This window comes from Pseudopipra pipra, chromosome 1 (assembly GCF_036250125.1).
Source record: "Pseudopipra pipra isolate bDixPip1 chromosome 1, bDixPip1.hap1, whole genome shotgun sequence".
Classification (NCBI taxonomy): Eukaryota; Metazoa; Chordata; class Aves; order Passeriformes; family Pipridae; genus Pseudopipra; species Pseudopipra pipra.
The window spans coordinates 73,944,048-73,960,105 of NC_087549.1; the positions used below are offsets into that span (position 1 = coordinate 73,944,048).

The window sequence follows — 16,058 nt, forward strand, 5'->3', positions numbered from 1 at the left end:
ATTAACTGTTATTTCTTAGAACACTTTACTGAACTTCAGTTATTTTAATTAGTAGTTTCCACTCTGGAATAGACAGTTATTTTATTATTAAGGTAATAACATTTGTGTTCCAGTGCCAGACCATGCGATATGTACACCTTAACCATTAACCTAACTTTTGCAAATGATAGTTTAAAAGTTGTTGGACCCATCTAAGTAAAAACTAGTATCATTGAATACATGTACTTACAAAAACTACATGTACACTGCTGAAATTACAACAAAGGAAGAGCTCTAAAAGTAGACAGTCTTATCTATATAAAAAAAAGATTACAGCTTGAGTAAAAAAAATGAATAAATAATGGGCTGGTGATTTTTAAGAGTGCCTTTTTTTTTTTTAATAGTGCAGAAGGAATGATCCTCTAACAAAAGCTTTAGTCATCTTAAAGACGTTACTGAGTAGTTACCTCAGACACAGTGTTTTTGTTCAGCAAAAATCTACAAGAAGGAGATTTATGAAAGATGTTTGAATTGCTTTTTATTTCATGAATGACAACCTTGCATTTCTATGCAACACTGAAGTACATAAATGAGAATAGATGTCCTGTATCACTAAAATCTAATGTGACGAGGCTTTAAATGGAGACTACGCTTGTACAGTAAATAGATGATAAATAAACCTACAGTTTCTGGCACAAACACTGTATTTTCACAACAGTGGTAGATGAGATTTATAGAGTAGGTACTTCCCTGAGTAAGATTTTATACAGTTCTCCCTCAATAGTAGGCAAAAGTCAAGGGACACCTGAGAAATACTGAGATGTGATCCAAAGTCATTCTTCTATTAAAAAAAGGAGAATTAGAAAATACAGAACAAAACACAAGCCTCTGGAGGTATCCTGGTCATGGGACAGAGGAAGGAGGCTATGGATACTGACCATTTCAAAAAGTTTCTATTCAGAGTGATGAAATCTCATCTGTCTTCAGATGGGTACAATTCCTCTATGGAATCCAATCATAGGCTCAGCACTTTGAAACTACAAATATCTTACTTGGAGAAATGCAATCCCAATACAGGGATATTGCTTACAGATTACAAAAGGTGCTTTTGCTCAGTTCTGACCTCCTGCCACTTCCCTTCCTTTCCATTCTTTTCCACTGGATATCACTGAAGTTGAAAACAATGTATTTTGTTATACTCCTGCCAAAATTTTAATAGGAAGGAAATAAATAAAAATATTCTTTCTCAAGAAAGATGATGATACTATACCTGGAAAAAAAAATCACTTAAAACATATATGCAAGAATAAAACACAGGTTAGACACCCTGGATCTGTCAAATGAAATGGGATTATGACTTTGTATTGCTTTGAGGTGATTTGTTATTCTTTATGCAAATCACTAAGGTATTTTCTGCTCAATTTACTTGGTACTGAAGATTTGTTCCCTGCTTGCTTCCTATAATTCTCTCTCCCAAAGCAATGTTATCAAGTGGATGTCAGTTAGGAATACAGGTCTATTATCACAACATTACCAAACTGATAGAGATGCAGTGGTAGGAATAGTTTTTCTTTTTAATTTCTCTGAAAACATTATGTCCTATAGCCAGAACTCCATGCTGTGTGATTTATCAGCATGATCCTCAATCAATCTGCAGCTGTGCCATCACACTACATCCGTGCACGGCACAACAGCTTGTGACAAAACGAAACAAACCAAACAAGTAAACCTGTCCCCCAACCACAATCTAAGCAGAAAGAAGCAATATTTGGTATTTATAACCTAACTCTTGCAGTTCCACAATGAACAACAACTAAATACAGATTTGAGAAGCAGTATAAAGGACAAAGGGTTTAATCCAAACCGGGCAAGTTAAAGCTGATTTTTCTGTTGCTCCTCTTTTTGCCTGAAGTGACAATTTTAGAGACAAAAATGTATTTGAAACCAAGGTTCCCTTTTTATTTTTAAATTAGTTATTTGTAATGCGGGAACTAGCATGTAACAGGCAACTTTTCATTAGTAGCTAGATGCCATTCTGAAACTGAATTAATACTATACCAACATACTCATTGATGCTCCCTGTAAGAACCTGACAACAACTAACCGCTTGCATGCAGGAGGTTTTTTATTTCCTCTAAACCCCTAAAGATTCCTGAAGTCTATGAAATTGCATCTGGTTAACTAAATTCCAGTTCTATGCTGAAAAGTAATACTTAACACAACCTGAGAAAGGATGAGATAACTGTACGGCAGCTGGGATACAAACTACCCTGTGGAACCTGTCACTAGTGATGCGCAAGGATCAAACTCGAGAGTCTGACTCCCAAAACTGAAGTTATGTTTGCACACCTTTCAGGTGCAGAAAGCTGTGATCTAAGCTGTCTGTATGTGATTTGCCATGACACTGAAATTGCAGACCCGCAGTGTCATTTTACATAGTCTCATTTCATTTCATGCTGTGGCAATTTTCTAAATTTTTTTCAGCATGTTTAAATCACAGACAACTTCAGTGATTTGAAATAGCTAAAAGCAAACAACTTACCAAGGGACTGCTTGCTAAAAGGTATTGTAATTGACTATTAAAAAGATATGTCTCCAAGTAATGTTCAAAAAACCCCCACTCATATTTGTTTAAGCTATCAGCTGAATACTGAGTACCAAGTGCAAGATGCAAAAAACTCTTAGTATCAATAGAGATTGGGGGATGAAGGAATTGAGAGCAGACCCCCAGGAAGGACCTGGGGGTGCTGGTGGATGAGAGGTCGGACATGACACAGTAATGTGCACTCACAGCCCAGAAAGTCAATTGTATCCTGGACTGCATCAAAAGCAGCATGGGCAGCAGGTTGAGCAAGGTGATTCTGCCCCTCTGCTCTGCTCTGGTGAGACCCCACCTGGAGTGCTGTGGTCAGCTCATCACAAGAAAGATGTAGACCTGTTAGAGGTGGTCCAGAGGAGGGCCACAGAGATGATAAGAGGGTTGGAGCACCTCATCTACTAGAAAAGGCTAAGAAAGTGGGATTGTTCAGCCTGGTGAAGAGAAAGCTTGAAAGAGTAACTGAAGGGGATCTGCAAGAAAGCTGCTGAGGGACTTTTTAGCACGGTCTCTTGTGATAAGACAAGGGGTAATGGTTTTAAACTAAAAGAGTCTAGATATAAGGAAGCTGTTTTTTACAATGAAGGTGGTGAGGCACTGGAACAGGTTGCCCAGAGAGGTGGCAGATACCTCATTCCTGAAAACATTCAGGGTCAGGTTGGGGCTCTGAGCAACCTAGTTTGGTTCAAGATGTCCATGTCTATTGCAGGAGGGTTGGATTACATAATCTTTGGAGGTCCCCTCCAATACAAACTATTCTGTGATTCTATCATGCTGTTTTAAACAACTTCATAACCATTTAAAAAAAACCAACAAACTTAAAAGGTTAAAAGATTAAGGTTTAAAGCTTTAAAAATGGTAAAAGAATAGTTTATCTGTAAAAACAGACACAGAAAACAACTATCAGTTTGTTATACCACACTACCGCAATAAAGTAGACTTAATTACTCTTGAAAGAAGAGTAGATCGCTCTACAGGATTCAGACATCTTTTTTCATATGGCAAATTTTCAAATATTGGAAAATTGCTTCCCAATATGAAAAAAATCTTCACATTGAAATAGTGACTTCTAAAAATATCAAGTATATCCACTACTTTATTACATATTAAGACAAATATTTACAGTCTTTGAAGATTATGTACTTTGGCTCAATTCATGCACCCTTTGTAGCCCCAGGCTCCTTTTGTACAGGGCAACAAAGGAGTTGAGAGACATGACAAAATGTTGAGAATCAAAGAAAGGCTAAGCTGGACCAACATAAAAAACATGCAGCAAATCAAGTTCTTTGGTATTTAAAAGCAGCATTAAGCAGCCCATGCAATACCCTTCTCCATCCTTGCTGTAAAATCTGTTAAAAAAATTACTTAGGCTTACTCAGCAGTTACTGTTTCCACAGACTACCAGCAAGGCAAGGCTGTTGGGCAGCTGAGCAGCACTCCCTCCCTAAGCAAGGCCAGGTCTCTGTCCCACCATGCCAGCTGCAGAGGGAAGGCAGGACAGAGGCAAGGAGATGGTGACCAGTGCAGCTTTCCAGAAGCAACTTCACAATGCCAGACTTCTGTCTACCAGGTCAATGAGATGGACATTTGAACAGGTCCAGCCTTTCCCACAGGGAGGGGAGCCCGCAAGGAGTGGGGACAAATGGCACGTGAATCTGGCTCTGAGAATCTTGCACTGACACCAAAGAGGTGGGACTGTCCTGCTTCACTTGTGCAATGCAAACGAGGAAAGGAGCAGGTCAAAGCTATTTGAACAGCCACAAGAAACAAACTAGCAACCTCCCCTTCCTCCAAAAAAACAAGCCCAAACAAGCCAAGAATGCAGTCAGTTTTGCATGGGCTGTTCCTGCCTGAGGGAGCAGAAAAATGGGGGGGTTGACTTCTCCCTCTCTACTTCTCCTTTAGGTCATTAGAATAGAGACCTGATCCTTACCAGAGGCACCTCATCAGATGGAACAATAAGGTGGCTCAGTCATGTTGTGAGAAAGCCATCAGCTCTGTGACAAAAGAAGGAACATCAGGTTTCCTCCTATCATCATCATCATGGCCTGGGCTTTGCGAACAAAGATTTGAGAAGGGCTCTATCCACATTTGTTACAAGCACGCTGGTGGCTAATAAGGCCAATACAAGACAGGCACGTCCGGTTACAAAAGGCACAGCAGAAAGACTCCTTAGGTGGTATATTCTGCAAGACACAATTCTTTCTGCATTGTCTTTTCTCCTCAAGAGTGATCCTGCGTGCTTTCTCAAAAGCATCAGCTGCGTTATAGATGGTGTGTCTCCAGACCTCCCGATTAGAGGCCAGAGTAGACCAGTTATGGTGATCAATATGGCCGAGGCCGAGATGTTGTTTCAGGGAGTCCTTGTATCTTTTCTTTGGGGCTCCTCTCTTGTGGCAGCCGGTGGCAAGTTCACCATAAAGCAAGATCTTAGGGAGGCGGTGGTCCTTCATCCTGGAGACGTGCCCTGCCCAGTGCAGCTTTGTTCTCAGCAACATGGCCTCAATGCTTGTGACTGCTGCTTGTTCTAGAACAGATGTATTGGTCACATAATCTGACCAGTGGTTGTTTAGGATTGTACGGAGACAGCGTTGATGGAAGCGTTCTAGGAGTCGCAGGTGGTGGCGGTAGATGACCCATGATTCAGATCCATATAAGAGAGCAGACAGCACTATGGCTCTGTAAACACTGATCTTGGTACTTTTCTTCAAGTGTTTATCTCGCCAAACTCTTTTATGAAGCTTTCCGAAAGCACTATATGCCTTTGCTAACCTGTTGTCTATCTCTCCATCAATCTTATCATCTGAGGAGATGAAGCTACCTAGGTAATTGAACTGCTGGACTGATTTGAGCTCTGATTGGCCAATGGTGATATGGGGATGATGGAAGACTTCCTGAGGTGTCGGCTGATAGAGAACTTCTGTCTTCTTTATAGGTTTCCTCCTATACCTTCTCCTTAAACACTGTTTAACTTCAAAGGCGGCAAAAGCCCAGGCCAAGTGCAGCAAGGATGAAGCAGCAAACACTACCATGGTCATCTCGGTCCTCTTCCCATCCCTCCAGTAGCACCTAATCCATTGCAAAAGACTGGACTCCAGAAGCAAACACAGCTCCTTCCCTACTAAAGCAAGATACAGTTTTACAGGAGAAAGACATTACTAGGAGCAGTGCTTGACATAAGGCATCCCTCAGTGCAGACTCTTTTCCTTCAGCAAATGAAGTACAAGGCAGGAGTGGAAAGGAAGGTGGAGAAGAGGAGGACAGCACCTGTCCAGAAACAGAATGGTAATTCTCACCCTCAGTAGTTTTTCCTGAGCTGCATCACAGGACAATGACATACTGAGTTTTTCCCTGCCACTGCCAAGTGCTTAAACAGAAACTACAGTCAGGAGCAATAGATAACTTTTTCCTTTGAAAAGGAGACCACTTGGCTGTTCACTGCTCTCCTGTCAGAATTCTCACTCTGCACAGAAACCCAGCTCACAAAGAGACTTTTCTGGTTTGCACCTGCCATTCCAAATTTCACAGGCCTCTTCTCCTGGATCAGCACTCTCTGCCATGGTGCACAAGAGGTGGTGCAGCCTATGGAAGCACAGCTTTTGGTACCAGACAGCTTCAGAAGTGGTGGTGCATTGGTGGAACCACTCAAGCATCAGTGGGAGGAATCCTGGGGAGACCTGGTCTGAAGGAGCAGAGAGAAGATGGAGGGTGGCCTGGCAACTGCCTACGCACACAGGGACATTGGGCAGCTTTGAAGGTAGCAAAACAAGTGCTGCAGGAGTGCCCCTGCCACAAGCATGGTCCCTGATGGATGTGAATTAAACATCAATAACTATGGACTAAACCCCTAGACCAAACTTCTACTTCTGCAAATAAGCAAGCAATCATCAATTCCGTGTCCCACTCTGGCTGAAAGGCAACTCTTCCTCCCTCTTAATTAATAGCCTTCTTCAAATTCCAGCAGTCTTCATGTAAACATCCCATCATATAAGCTTATATCTACTAAGTTAATAATTCAAGGCCTTTAGGCTTATGAGGAAAATAAGTAATGAACCTGTGTGAACAAAAATTATTAGTGTTATTTAGTTGGGTTACAAATACAAGTTATGAGTTGCTATTCAGTAAGTAAATTAATTTGTTACTTTTACTGTGTTTGAGTACTCCCTCCAAGCACATCGTTTGAGAATTCCTATTTCAAAAGTAGAATTTCACATTTATTGCTACTTTTAGTGCAGACGTTTGGGCCGGTATTTCTTATATGAGAGAATGCATTACCCTTTGAAGACCAAAAGGGATTGTTAAGTAAAAGCTACCAACCAAAAAAGCCTTTGCAGCTACTGCTGTCAAATTTGAAAGATTATTTTTAGCTTAGACAGCATGATAGTAACACACCTAGTTATATTTTACACCACTAGTATAGACTGGGTCAAGAATGGATTGAGACTAGTCCTGGGGAGGAGGACTTGGTTGTTGACAAAAACCTCAACATGAGCCACCAATGTGCACTTGCAGCCCAGAAAGCCAACTGTGTCCTGGGTTGCATCAAAAGCAGCATGGTCAGCAGGGTGAGGGAGGCAATTCTGACCCCCTACTCTGCTCTGGTGAGACCCCTCCCGGAGTACTGCATCCAGCTCTGAGGTTCTCAGCACAGGGTGTTGGAATGAGTACAGAGGAGGGCCACAAAGAGATGATCAGAGGGATGGAGAACCCTTATATTACAAAAAGCTGAGAGCCTGGAGAAGAGCAGGCTCCAGGGAGACCTTATAGCATCCCCCAGTACCTAAAGAGAGCCTACAAGAAAGCTGGAGAGGGACTTTTCACAAGGGCCTGTAGTGACAGGACAAGGGGAAATGGCTTCAAACTGAAGGAGGACAGGTTTAGATTAGATATTAGGAAGAAATTCTGTACCATCAGGGTGGTGAGACACTGGAACAGGTTGTCCAGAGGTACTGTGGACTTCCCATCTCTGGAGGTATTCAAGACCAGGCTGGATGGGGCTCTGAGTAACCTCATCTAGTGGAAAGTCCCCTGCCCATGGCAGGGGGGTTGCAATATGATGATTGTCAAGGTCCATTCCAACCCAAATAATTCGGTGACTCTAGATAGGGACAGGATTAATTCTTCATAAAGTTATGCCAGTAAGGGAGATTTTCAGAAAGTTCCTACTACTTTGTACCTTCTACTGTGTAGAAGTGTAAAACTATCCTCGTCATTCACAAGTGAAATACAAAAAAAATACAAAAGTTCAATCACCCAAAAACCAGTGAGTATATAGAACAAGCTTAATTTAGTTTACCCCATAGGGAAATTATAGCTTATTGAATTTTGTTTACTGAATGTTGATTCACATAGAAGATGAAAAACTCTTGAGGGGGCTTTATCCTTAGTTCTGTAAACATTCCTGAATGTAGTAAGTACTTAAGGCCTCACAAAAGAGAAGGAGGTGATGTCTATACTGAGTGACCATTCTTGGTAACTTATTCTTCTAAATTAAGTGAAATTTTCAAATTCAGGAAGAATGTTCTTAAAAAAATAAACAAATACAAACAAACAAAAACAAATAAACAAAAAACTCAAAAAAAACCAACAACAAAACCCCCACAGAGAAATCAATAAAAATAAATGATGGTCAGGTATAATCAGCGCAATTTTTATTTCTAATGGGCAGCCTTGGCTGCAGACAAAAAAATCCAGACTTTGGACAAAGTCTTCAGACTAGGGTTGCTTTCCCTTTTTTTCTTCCATCAGATGTGAAAAAGCATGCACCATCTTCATGATTAAAGCTACTGTTCTGATAAACAAAGGATGTGAACTATAGTCTACAAAGGACCACAGTGAAGCCTTGAAGCTCCCCGCCCGCCATGACTCATGCACGCAGAAGACACAGGCCATGAAGCTCTGGCACTTATCTTCATGGAGTACATAGCAATTTACATCCCTCATATCTTGACCAAATAGGCAAGACAAATAGCTATTTGTCCTACAATAAAAAAAAACACACTTAACACAATGAAGGAAAAAAAAAGTTTTATGAGCAAACTTCAGTTGAACTTCTTCCCCCTCTTTCTGCTATTTCGAAAAACATTGTATAGTCTCCATCAGAAGGGATATGTTCCTACTGGCATTTGCGGTAGACACAGGAGTCTGAGAGCTGATCCAATCCAGCTCAAAATTCCCTCTGAGCACTGACAGTTCTTCAGCCTGGTTGTGTGAAAGGCTGACAGCATCTGCAGCTGACAGCTACTGACAGAGCAACAGAATAAGTGGCCTGGCACACATCCATCTTCTTTTATTTCCCCTGACCCTGTTGATAGGGGTGCAGTGGGGAAAGTGAGGGAGGATCAAGCCGACATAAAGCTGGACTGATGGGGTCATTCTTCAGAATGAGCCTGAAGCAATGCTCAAATCCATATCCCAAACTGCAAAACAAAATTTACCTTCACAAGGCATGTTTCTGCTACCCTAATCAGTATATTTTTTTTTTAGTTTTTCCTCTTCCTTCTGAAACCCCATCTTCAGGTATTACTAAGTAACATCCTGCATCCCAGTTTAATTCACTATAATTGTTATCTATGTTGACAGGGTTTCCTTCCTTAAGGGGGTGTTGTGAAGATTACAGTCACAAGACAGCCTGCTACTTCAGCACAGAGAATCAAGGGATATTTTGCAAGCAAAACAAGAAACTCTCTTCAGGGTATGTCTGGGAAGGAGACATATCTGCAATGAGCCGCATGTGGAACAGGAAGCCTAAAGTTCAATATAAACAGCAGCTTCAATCTCTACCCCTGGCTCCTCTGCTCAGTGATTTAGGCAGAGCTCTTGTCCCCTTCATGCAAAGAACAGTAATCTTTTCTCTTATACATATATAACTCTACATAAAACATAGGCTATGGTAGTTTCTTTAACAGGAAAGAAATGGTGTAATGGTTTTCTTCAGAAAGTATAAAGCTGTACAGATATTTAACTAGAAAATTATGTGGAAAACCTTCCTTTTAAGGATTTTCTCTTGTATTCTGAATGCCCAAAACTTGCGTAAAGCAATAGGAATTTTTGGACACACAAGAACTGCCAGTTTTGCCCTTGAAGAAATGGGTTTAAAAAAAAAAAGTTAAAGAAAAAAAAAGCTTTAAAAGAAAGCAAAGTATCTTGCTCCAAAAAGTGCACTTAACCTTTTTTTGATGAAAATAAGAGTGACCTGAGAATGGACATAATCTTCCCTCTTTAATCAACAAAGCAAAGATAAAACACTGGAAATAATTACAATTCCTATAGCAAGTTCTTTCTACATCTGCTTCAGGTTATTTTGGCTGTAGCATTTATGTACTCTAATTATTTTGTGCATTAAATGCCATAAATATCCCTGTTGATTTGTGATCTATTTATGGGTTCCACCATACAGCTGTATTTCATTTGGTTGAGAGGATATTCTGCAAGTAGGACTTGTACACCAATGTATTTCAGAGACAATCACTATTTATGGATAACCAGTGATGCTAACAGCTTTTCCTTTTATTATACTTCAATTTTATGTCCGTGTCCTATACCTAACCATATCTCTGTAGGAGAGAGGAAGAACATTTGCTTATGATTTACTTTGAAAGCAAGTGACCAATCCTTTAGCTTCATGTGGAAAGAAACTTTGCTGTCCCTTTGTAACACACAAAATACCTTTGTAAACAAAAAAACCTCAGCAATTTCTTCAGAGACAATACCAGATTAATAGAAATATTTTCTCTCCTTAGGAGTAAGCCCCCTCCCCAAATGAGGTTAACTGACTGTACATATAGCACATTTAGTATTTCTCCGTTTTGTGCGCGTATTTGGGGCTCTATTGATAGCTGCCATCTGCAAAAGGTATTTTATTTGACTGGCATGCACATAATATATTCAGCTAGCACATCAGAAAGAGAAGAAGTTAGTATTGAAGAAAAACATATATGTCATAGAAGACACATACAAGTTACATCCACTTACCTGTACTAGTGCGATATGTGCCTGTGTGTGCTGGTTGCAGAGGGTCCCCCTGACTCTGGCTGAGACTCCTCATAGGGGGCTTCTGATAAACTCTGTCTTCGTAAATAGGGTCTATATGGTGTTCTGGAGACTGCAGTGCCCTTAACTCGGAGCCAAGGTGGCTGTGCTGGCTGCTGTAAGATGCCCGAGACCCAGCTGCAAATAGATTTATAAGAGATATTTAAGAGAGAAAAAATAAGTGACAGTGTTAAAAGTTTACTTGAAAGTAGCATTTAAACACAAAAATAGCCCCAAGCAAGACTAAGAAATAAGTGTTTTCAACATTCAAATAGAAACAGCATGCAAGGGTAGCAACAGCTCCACTTAAATCACTTTAGTTTCCTTATCCAGCTGTCTGCATCTACACCAAAATCTCATTTCTTCCAAAGTGACTAGATATTTTGGTGAGATAGATAACATGATACCATCTCTTCTTAAACAGAGACCAAAAAAACTACCATTGCCTCTCAAAAAAGGCAAAAAAAACCTCCCCAACCTAGAAAAGCAAAAGTTACGCAACACAAATATGCCCTCAACTAAACGGGTCCGCAGAAGAAACAGGATTGGGGGAGGTAGGAGGGTGGGGAGAAAAGAGGAGCAGCAGTCAGAACTAGTTTCATATGTAATGCCCAGATCTGAAGATCTACAAATGAAATAAGCTGAAGTTGATAAATAGATGTAGTTTTACACCAAGGCTGATCTTTTAGTTGCTTCTCTAAAGTGCAATAGAATGGTTGTGCCTTATCAACATTTTGCCCTCAACATTTTAAAAAAATTAAATTCCTAAGACTTTCTACAACTTAAGTATCCTCTGAGGATGAAAAAATTAAACATGCCTCCTGGAAAAACTTTAAGGATACAGGTTTTTTTTTCTTATTCTACTACTAAAATATTTTATATTATAATATTTAAGAAAGAGACTTGTATATTTCCAGCTGTGATTAGTTTTGTCACTTCAATCCTTTTGCCACTTAGGTACTTCATCTCTGTGGTCTGTTACTGAGATTCCCAAGGAGAGTCATGGGGATGCCATACAAACACTACACATTTTGAAGGTGAGTATCAAGCAAGTACACAAGGAACACTTCACAAATGTTAGGTCAACACCACAAAGTGGCAGCATGTTACTTAAACGTTTAGAAAAGCAATCAAAGTTACACCTATTACACCCCTTGCTGTGAGGCTGAAATCCAGGATGTGGGTAATGTTCTACTGGCTTAGCTTGCACTGCTCTGACCATTGGTGTAGCCATTCCTGCTGAAAATCTCTGCCACAGTCATTGTGTTGGCAGCGGTTTTGTTGCATAAACAGACACTAAATACTTTTAAAATGCAAAACACAGATATAAGATAAGGTGTGATAGCAACATAGGATAGAAATGAGAAAGATATACAGACACAACATTACTTAAACTTTAATACAAATTGTCTGGAGGAAAAGAACAATTTACTCCATTTCCTTCTTTCTAATCAGCTTGTGCCATATATGTGTATTCTTCTGAATTTTTCAATGTTTATGCATGTTTTCAGTGGAATGCCCTATTTGCATATTTTTCCCTTCAAACATTTTTCAGACTGACTTGCCCTTAGCACACTGCTGAAAGTAATTCTGTTGTTCCCCTTACTAGAAAGTCTGCCAAGAATCCCTAAGACATATTTTATCTATAACTACAGCAATTATCCAGAAAGTTGATATTGCTATTACAGAATTAAATTCTTCATGGTCTACATTTTCAAAATGTTCTTTAACCCTGCACCCTTGAGACTGATTCTCGGAATACTTGAACAGTTCCCATCAAATTCTAGTATCCTTCAGAGTGGCCTAAAAAACAGCCTGTTATGATCATGTCCAAATTTCAATGCATACTTAGTTCAATCTGTATCCAGAGGAAAAAAAATTGAAAAATTAAGGGCAATATTTCCGACATTGAACAACATCTGGATCAACAAACCAGACTTCCTACAGAGTAAAGAATTACACACCCATCTAAAAGTACTACAATTCTTCTGTCCACTTACAAACTAACAATGCTTTTTGGAACAATAGATTTTTTTTTTTTCTTAATCCTGCTTCCCGTGAGCTGAAAGATTTTTCCCATTGAACTTAGTGGCAGTATAAATCAGATATTAACATGTTTTCAAACAGTGGTAGTAATTTTATGGTGAGGTGGGCTTAATTCAACCTCCTTCATACTCTACCAACAGTTCTGAATCTGCAAGTGCTCATACTAGTCTAACACTAAATTGAAGCTTAGTATTAGTTTATTATGCCAATATTAAAAAGAGGTTTATTTGCAAACTGCATGTGTGATTAAGACTATAACACTACTGTACTAAGCAGCAAACATATATATAACCAGAGAAACTTCTTGATCAAAACATATTACAGTTCAAGCAAACAAGACGAGGAAGATGTGACAAATATTAAAGAAAACATAACTTGCCCAAAAACAGTTAAATGGTAACCTAAAAATAACTTGAAGCCATCTGAATAACAAGGTTATGGCTGAACATCCCCCCAAAAAGTTTCAAAGAGTTAAAACTCTATCAGGGAATAAGTGACACTATTACTCTAATATTTCAAGAAAATGAAGATTTCAACAGGTAACTAAACTATTTTCATTTTAAATACAAACCCACTTTTAAATTTCAGAAATTTAGGCCATCAGAATGCAAGTCTCTTAAACATGTTCAATCTCAAGCAAAACTGATACTTTCTCGTGAGCAGTTTTAACACGCTACTTCCAAATTATCAGATATCAATATTAAACCACAAAATACTAACAACCTTTGAAGTTCTTAAATCTAGTTTAAAAAAAAAAAACAAAACAAAAACAGAAGACATAAAAAGACGTATCACCATTATAATTTTTAATGTGTCTATTAAGGTTGTATTTAAACAAACTAGAATAGCAAGATGGTTTTGGTTAAAATTTCTTTTCCATTGCTCTTAAAGTTTTTACATATATTAATTTATTCAAGTCTCAACTGAGGAGCAAAAGGTTTTTACTGTGCATTTTCTTTACATATTAAAATCAACTAACCAATAGCTGTTATACTAATAGTTGTCTTTGTTGCTGGTGCTGTATTGTACCCAGGAAAGGTCACACAGGTAACTTATGGATTTCAGAAAACTGCATCCCACCTCAACCACACACACAGCCCTCCACCATATGCTGCTGCTCTACAAGACACTGGAAAAACAGTTAAGATAATTGATCAAAATAAAGACTGTGCATTTAAAGAACTGACGTACTGAGAGAGTGGTATAACATGCCCCTGCCTGTATCTTGTGTTAGCAGCAAACAGCTACATCCTTTCCTATCTGGAGCTGCAAGCTGATCTGTATCATTGGCTTCAAAAAAACTTGCATTGATGCAGTCTAAAGATCACAAGAGCTTGGAAAAGCAACAAGGTCAGAATGGAAAAGCAGCAATCAATATATTACTAGAAAGCAATAAAACATCTATTTACAAGGCCCACGAGCCCCCTCATACTCAGGAAGGCCGAGAAGTGGTTTCCCTAAACCTAGAGGCACCATAAATGTATGGCTCACCCCAAACTGTGCTTGTCCAAACCCTGTTCTCAACCAGCTGTCTTCCCATACACTGCACTTCTCTGGGTTGCTTGAAATCAAAGCAGTGATGCCACACACATTTCTCCTATATATTCTGAAAATGGATTTGTCCCCACTTCCTGGCCAACCTGCTCTAACAGCAATGCTATTTTTCCCTTGGAGAAGTATAAGACATCGAGCTCATTCACAGACAAGTCTACTTTCAAGTTCAAAGACAACTCATTATTAAATTTTCAGTCCCGCAAGTTGTTAACTACAGATGGTGTATCTAGCATCTGGGTAGACCCAGAACTTCTATGATCATGGTCGTGAAGAAGTGGGGTTTTTTTCTCCCTTCTAGATTAATAAAAAAACAAGCAAAGAAATCCAAAACCATGGAGAAGATCTAAACTGTTATATAGGGGTTCAAGTTACCATCTGATAATTAATTCCTCCAGTAGTCCAATCTTGTTTGACAAAACACTGAGAAATTATTTGATTGCAATCTTGGAGATGCATCACAGCAGAAGGTATAGAGATTATAAGGCTATAAAACAGCTGCCAGTCATCACAATTAAAAAAAAAAATTTTTTTTAGCAGAAACTTATTAACTGTAAGAACAAAAGCATACAGAAAGTCGTCTCTGTGTTCTGAAGTCTCCAAGACTGAAACCTGAAAGACGAAATGCCCCTTCAGCATCGCTGTGGAGCTTGTAAAAGCAGTCTGTGGTCAGGGATATTATGTGAGCCTCCAGTCAGGTGAATTGGATTAGGGCAACAATGATTACTTAGAACTGGCCAGAAAAAAAATACACTTTCTTTGGTGGTATTTGCTCCCTTCTTACATTCAGGAGTGGCAATAGAAGGAACCCATGAAGAGTGCAGTCCTACCTAATTGGATCAGTAAATCACATCTCCGTGTTTTACACTTACAACCCTGCTAGCTAGAGGCTTCCACGTTATTCAGATAATACCTTCCTCAGCAGCATAGTGAAACAGTTATTTCCTAGGAAAACGTTCCTTTTTGATGAAGTTTTACTTTCCAAAGGAACATAAATACTGTAATCAGACAGGTGTAACATAAGAGAAATACATAAAATAATCCCTAATTGCTCTTCAGAGCTTGTGCAGGCTGTCAAGGAAATAAATACAATAATGAGAATAAATTCTCATCTAGGGAACTGCCACAAAAGGCACATTTGAATGACACTGCTAATCTGACAGTGTAGGTCAATGAAGTAGACCACTCTATTGGCAGCATTTGTCATTTCAAGGAACTAAAGACATTACTCAAATGAATGGATTCAGAGGCATTTACATACACTTTAAGAAAGCCTGAACAGTTTTTACTTTTGCTCTTTGTGAAAGCCTTTACAACAAGTCTGCCTGCCCTGTAGCAGCCCTAAGAAGAAACCCTACACAATGCTCTCTAAACATCTCTAATAGCAGGAGCATATGGAACTGCTCCAGGATTGAAGAGCTCATTGGAAGCATGAAACATGCAAGTGATCATCTCAACATTAAGAAAAATATTCAGATAAACCATTCAGCCCTAATTTAAAAACCCTCTGTCACAAAATACATTGATCAAGAGTCCTGCTAAGCATTTTCTTTATTTCTGTGGTAGAGGAATATCATTAATGATACACTAGATGAAGATGAAGCTCAACAACTGTTCTATGACCACTTATCAGTAATGTGTTTACACAATTTAACTTACCTTTGTTGCAACAAAGGACCTTTCAAAACACAGTAGATCTCTGGCTATTTGAGGCTCTAAGTATCAAAAATCAGACTCTGAACACACTACAACACTTTGCACTCAGAAGATGCAACCTCCTAAGAAAGAGGATTGAGGATCTACAACTGGCTGCATCACTTGTTAATTTTAAATATAATGACAACTTTGCTTAGAT

The 16,058-nt window shown here is 39.2% G+C and overlaps 1 protein-coding gene across 12 annotated transcripts in view; it reads right to left on the minus strand.

The window, feature by feature from the left end:
- CTNND2 (catenin delta 2) overlaps nucleotides 1-16,058 on the minus strand; it is a 632,676-nt gene that overhangs the window by 232,519 nt on the left and 384,099 nt on the right. For all 12 annotated transcript variants that reach the window (XR_010432020.1, XM_064661566.1, XM_064661477.1 and 9 more), the window contains one exon: nucleotides 10,550-10,744. Coding sequence is in view for 11 of the 12 variants with exons in the window: in XM_064661566.1 (XP_064517636.1) it covers nucleotides 10,550-10,744 (195 nt within the window). In the remaining variant the exon portion in view is untranslated. The remainder of the gene's footprint in view (nucleotides 1-10,549; nucleotides 10,745-16,058) is intronic.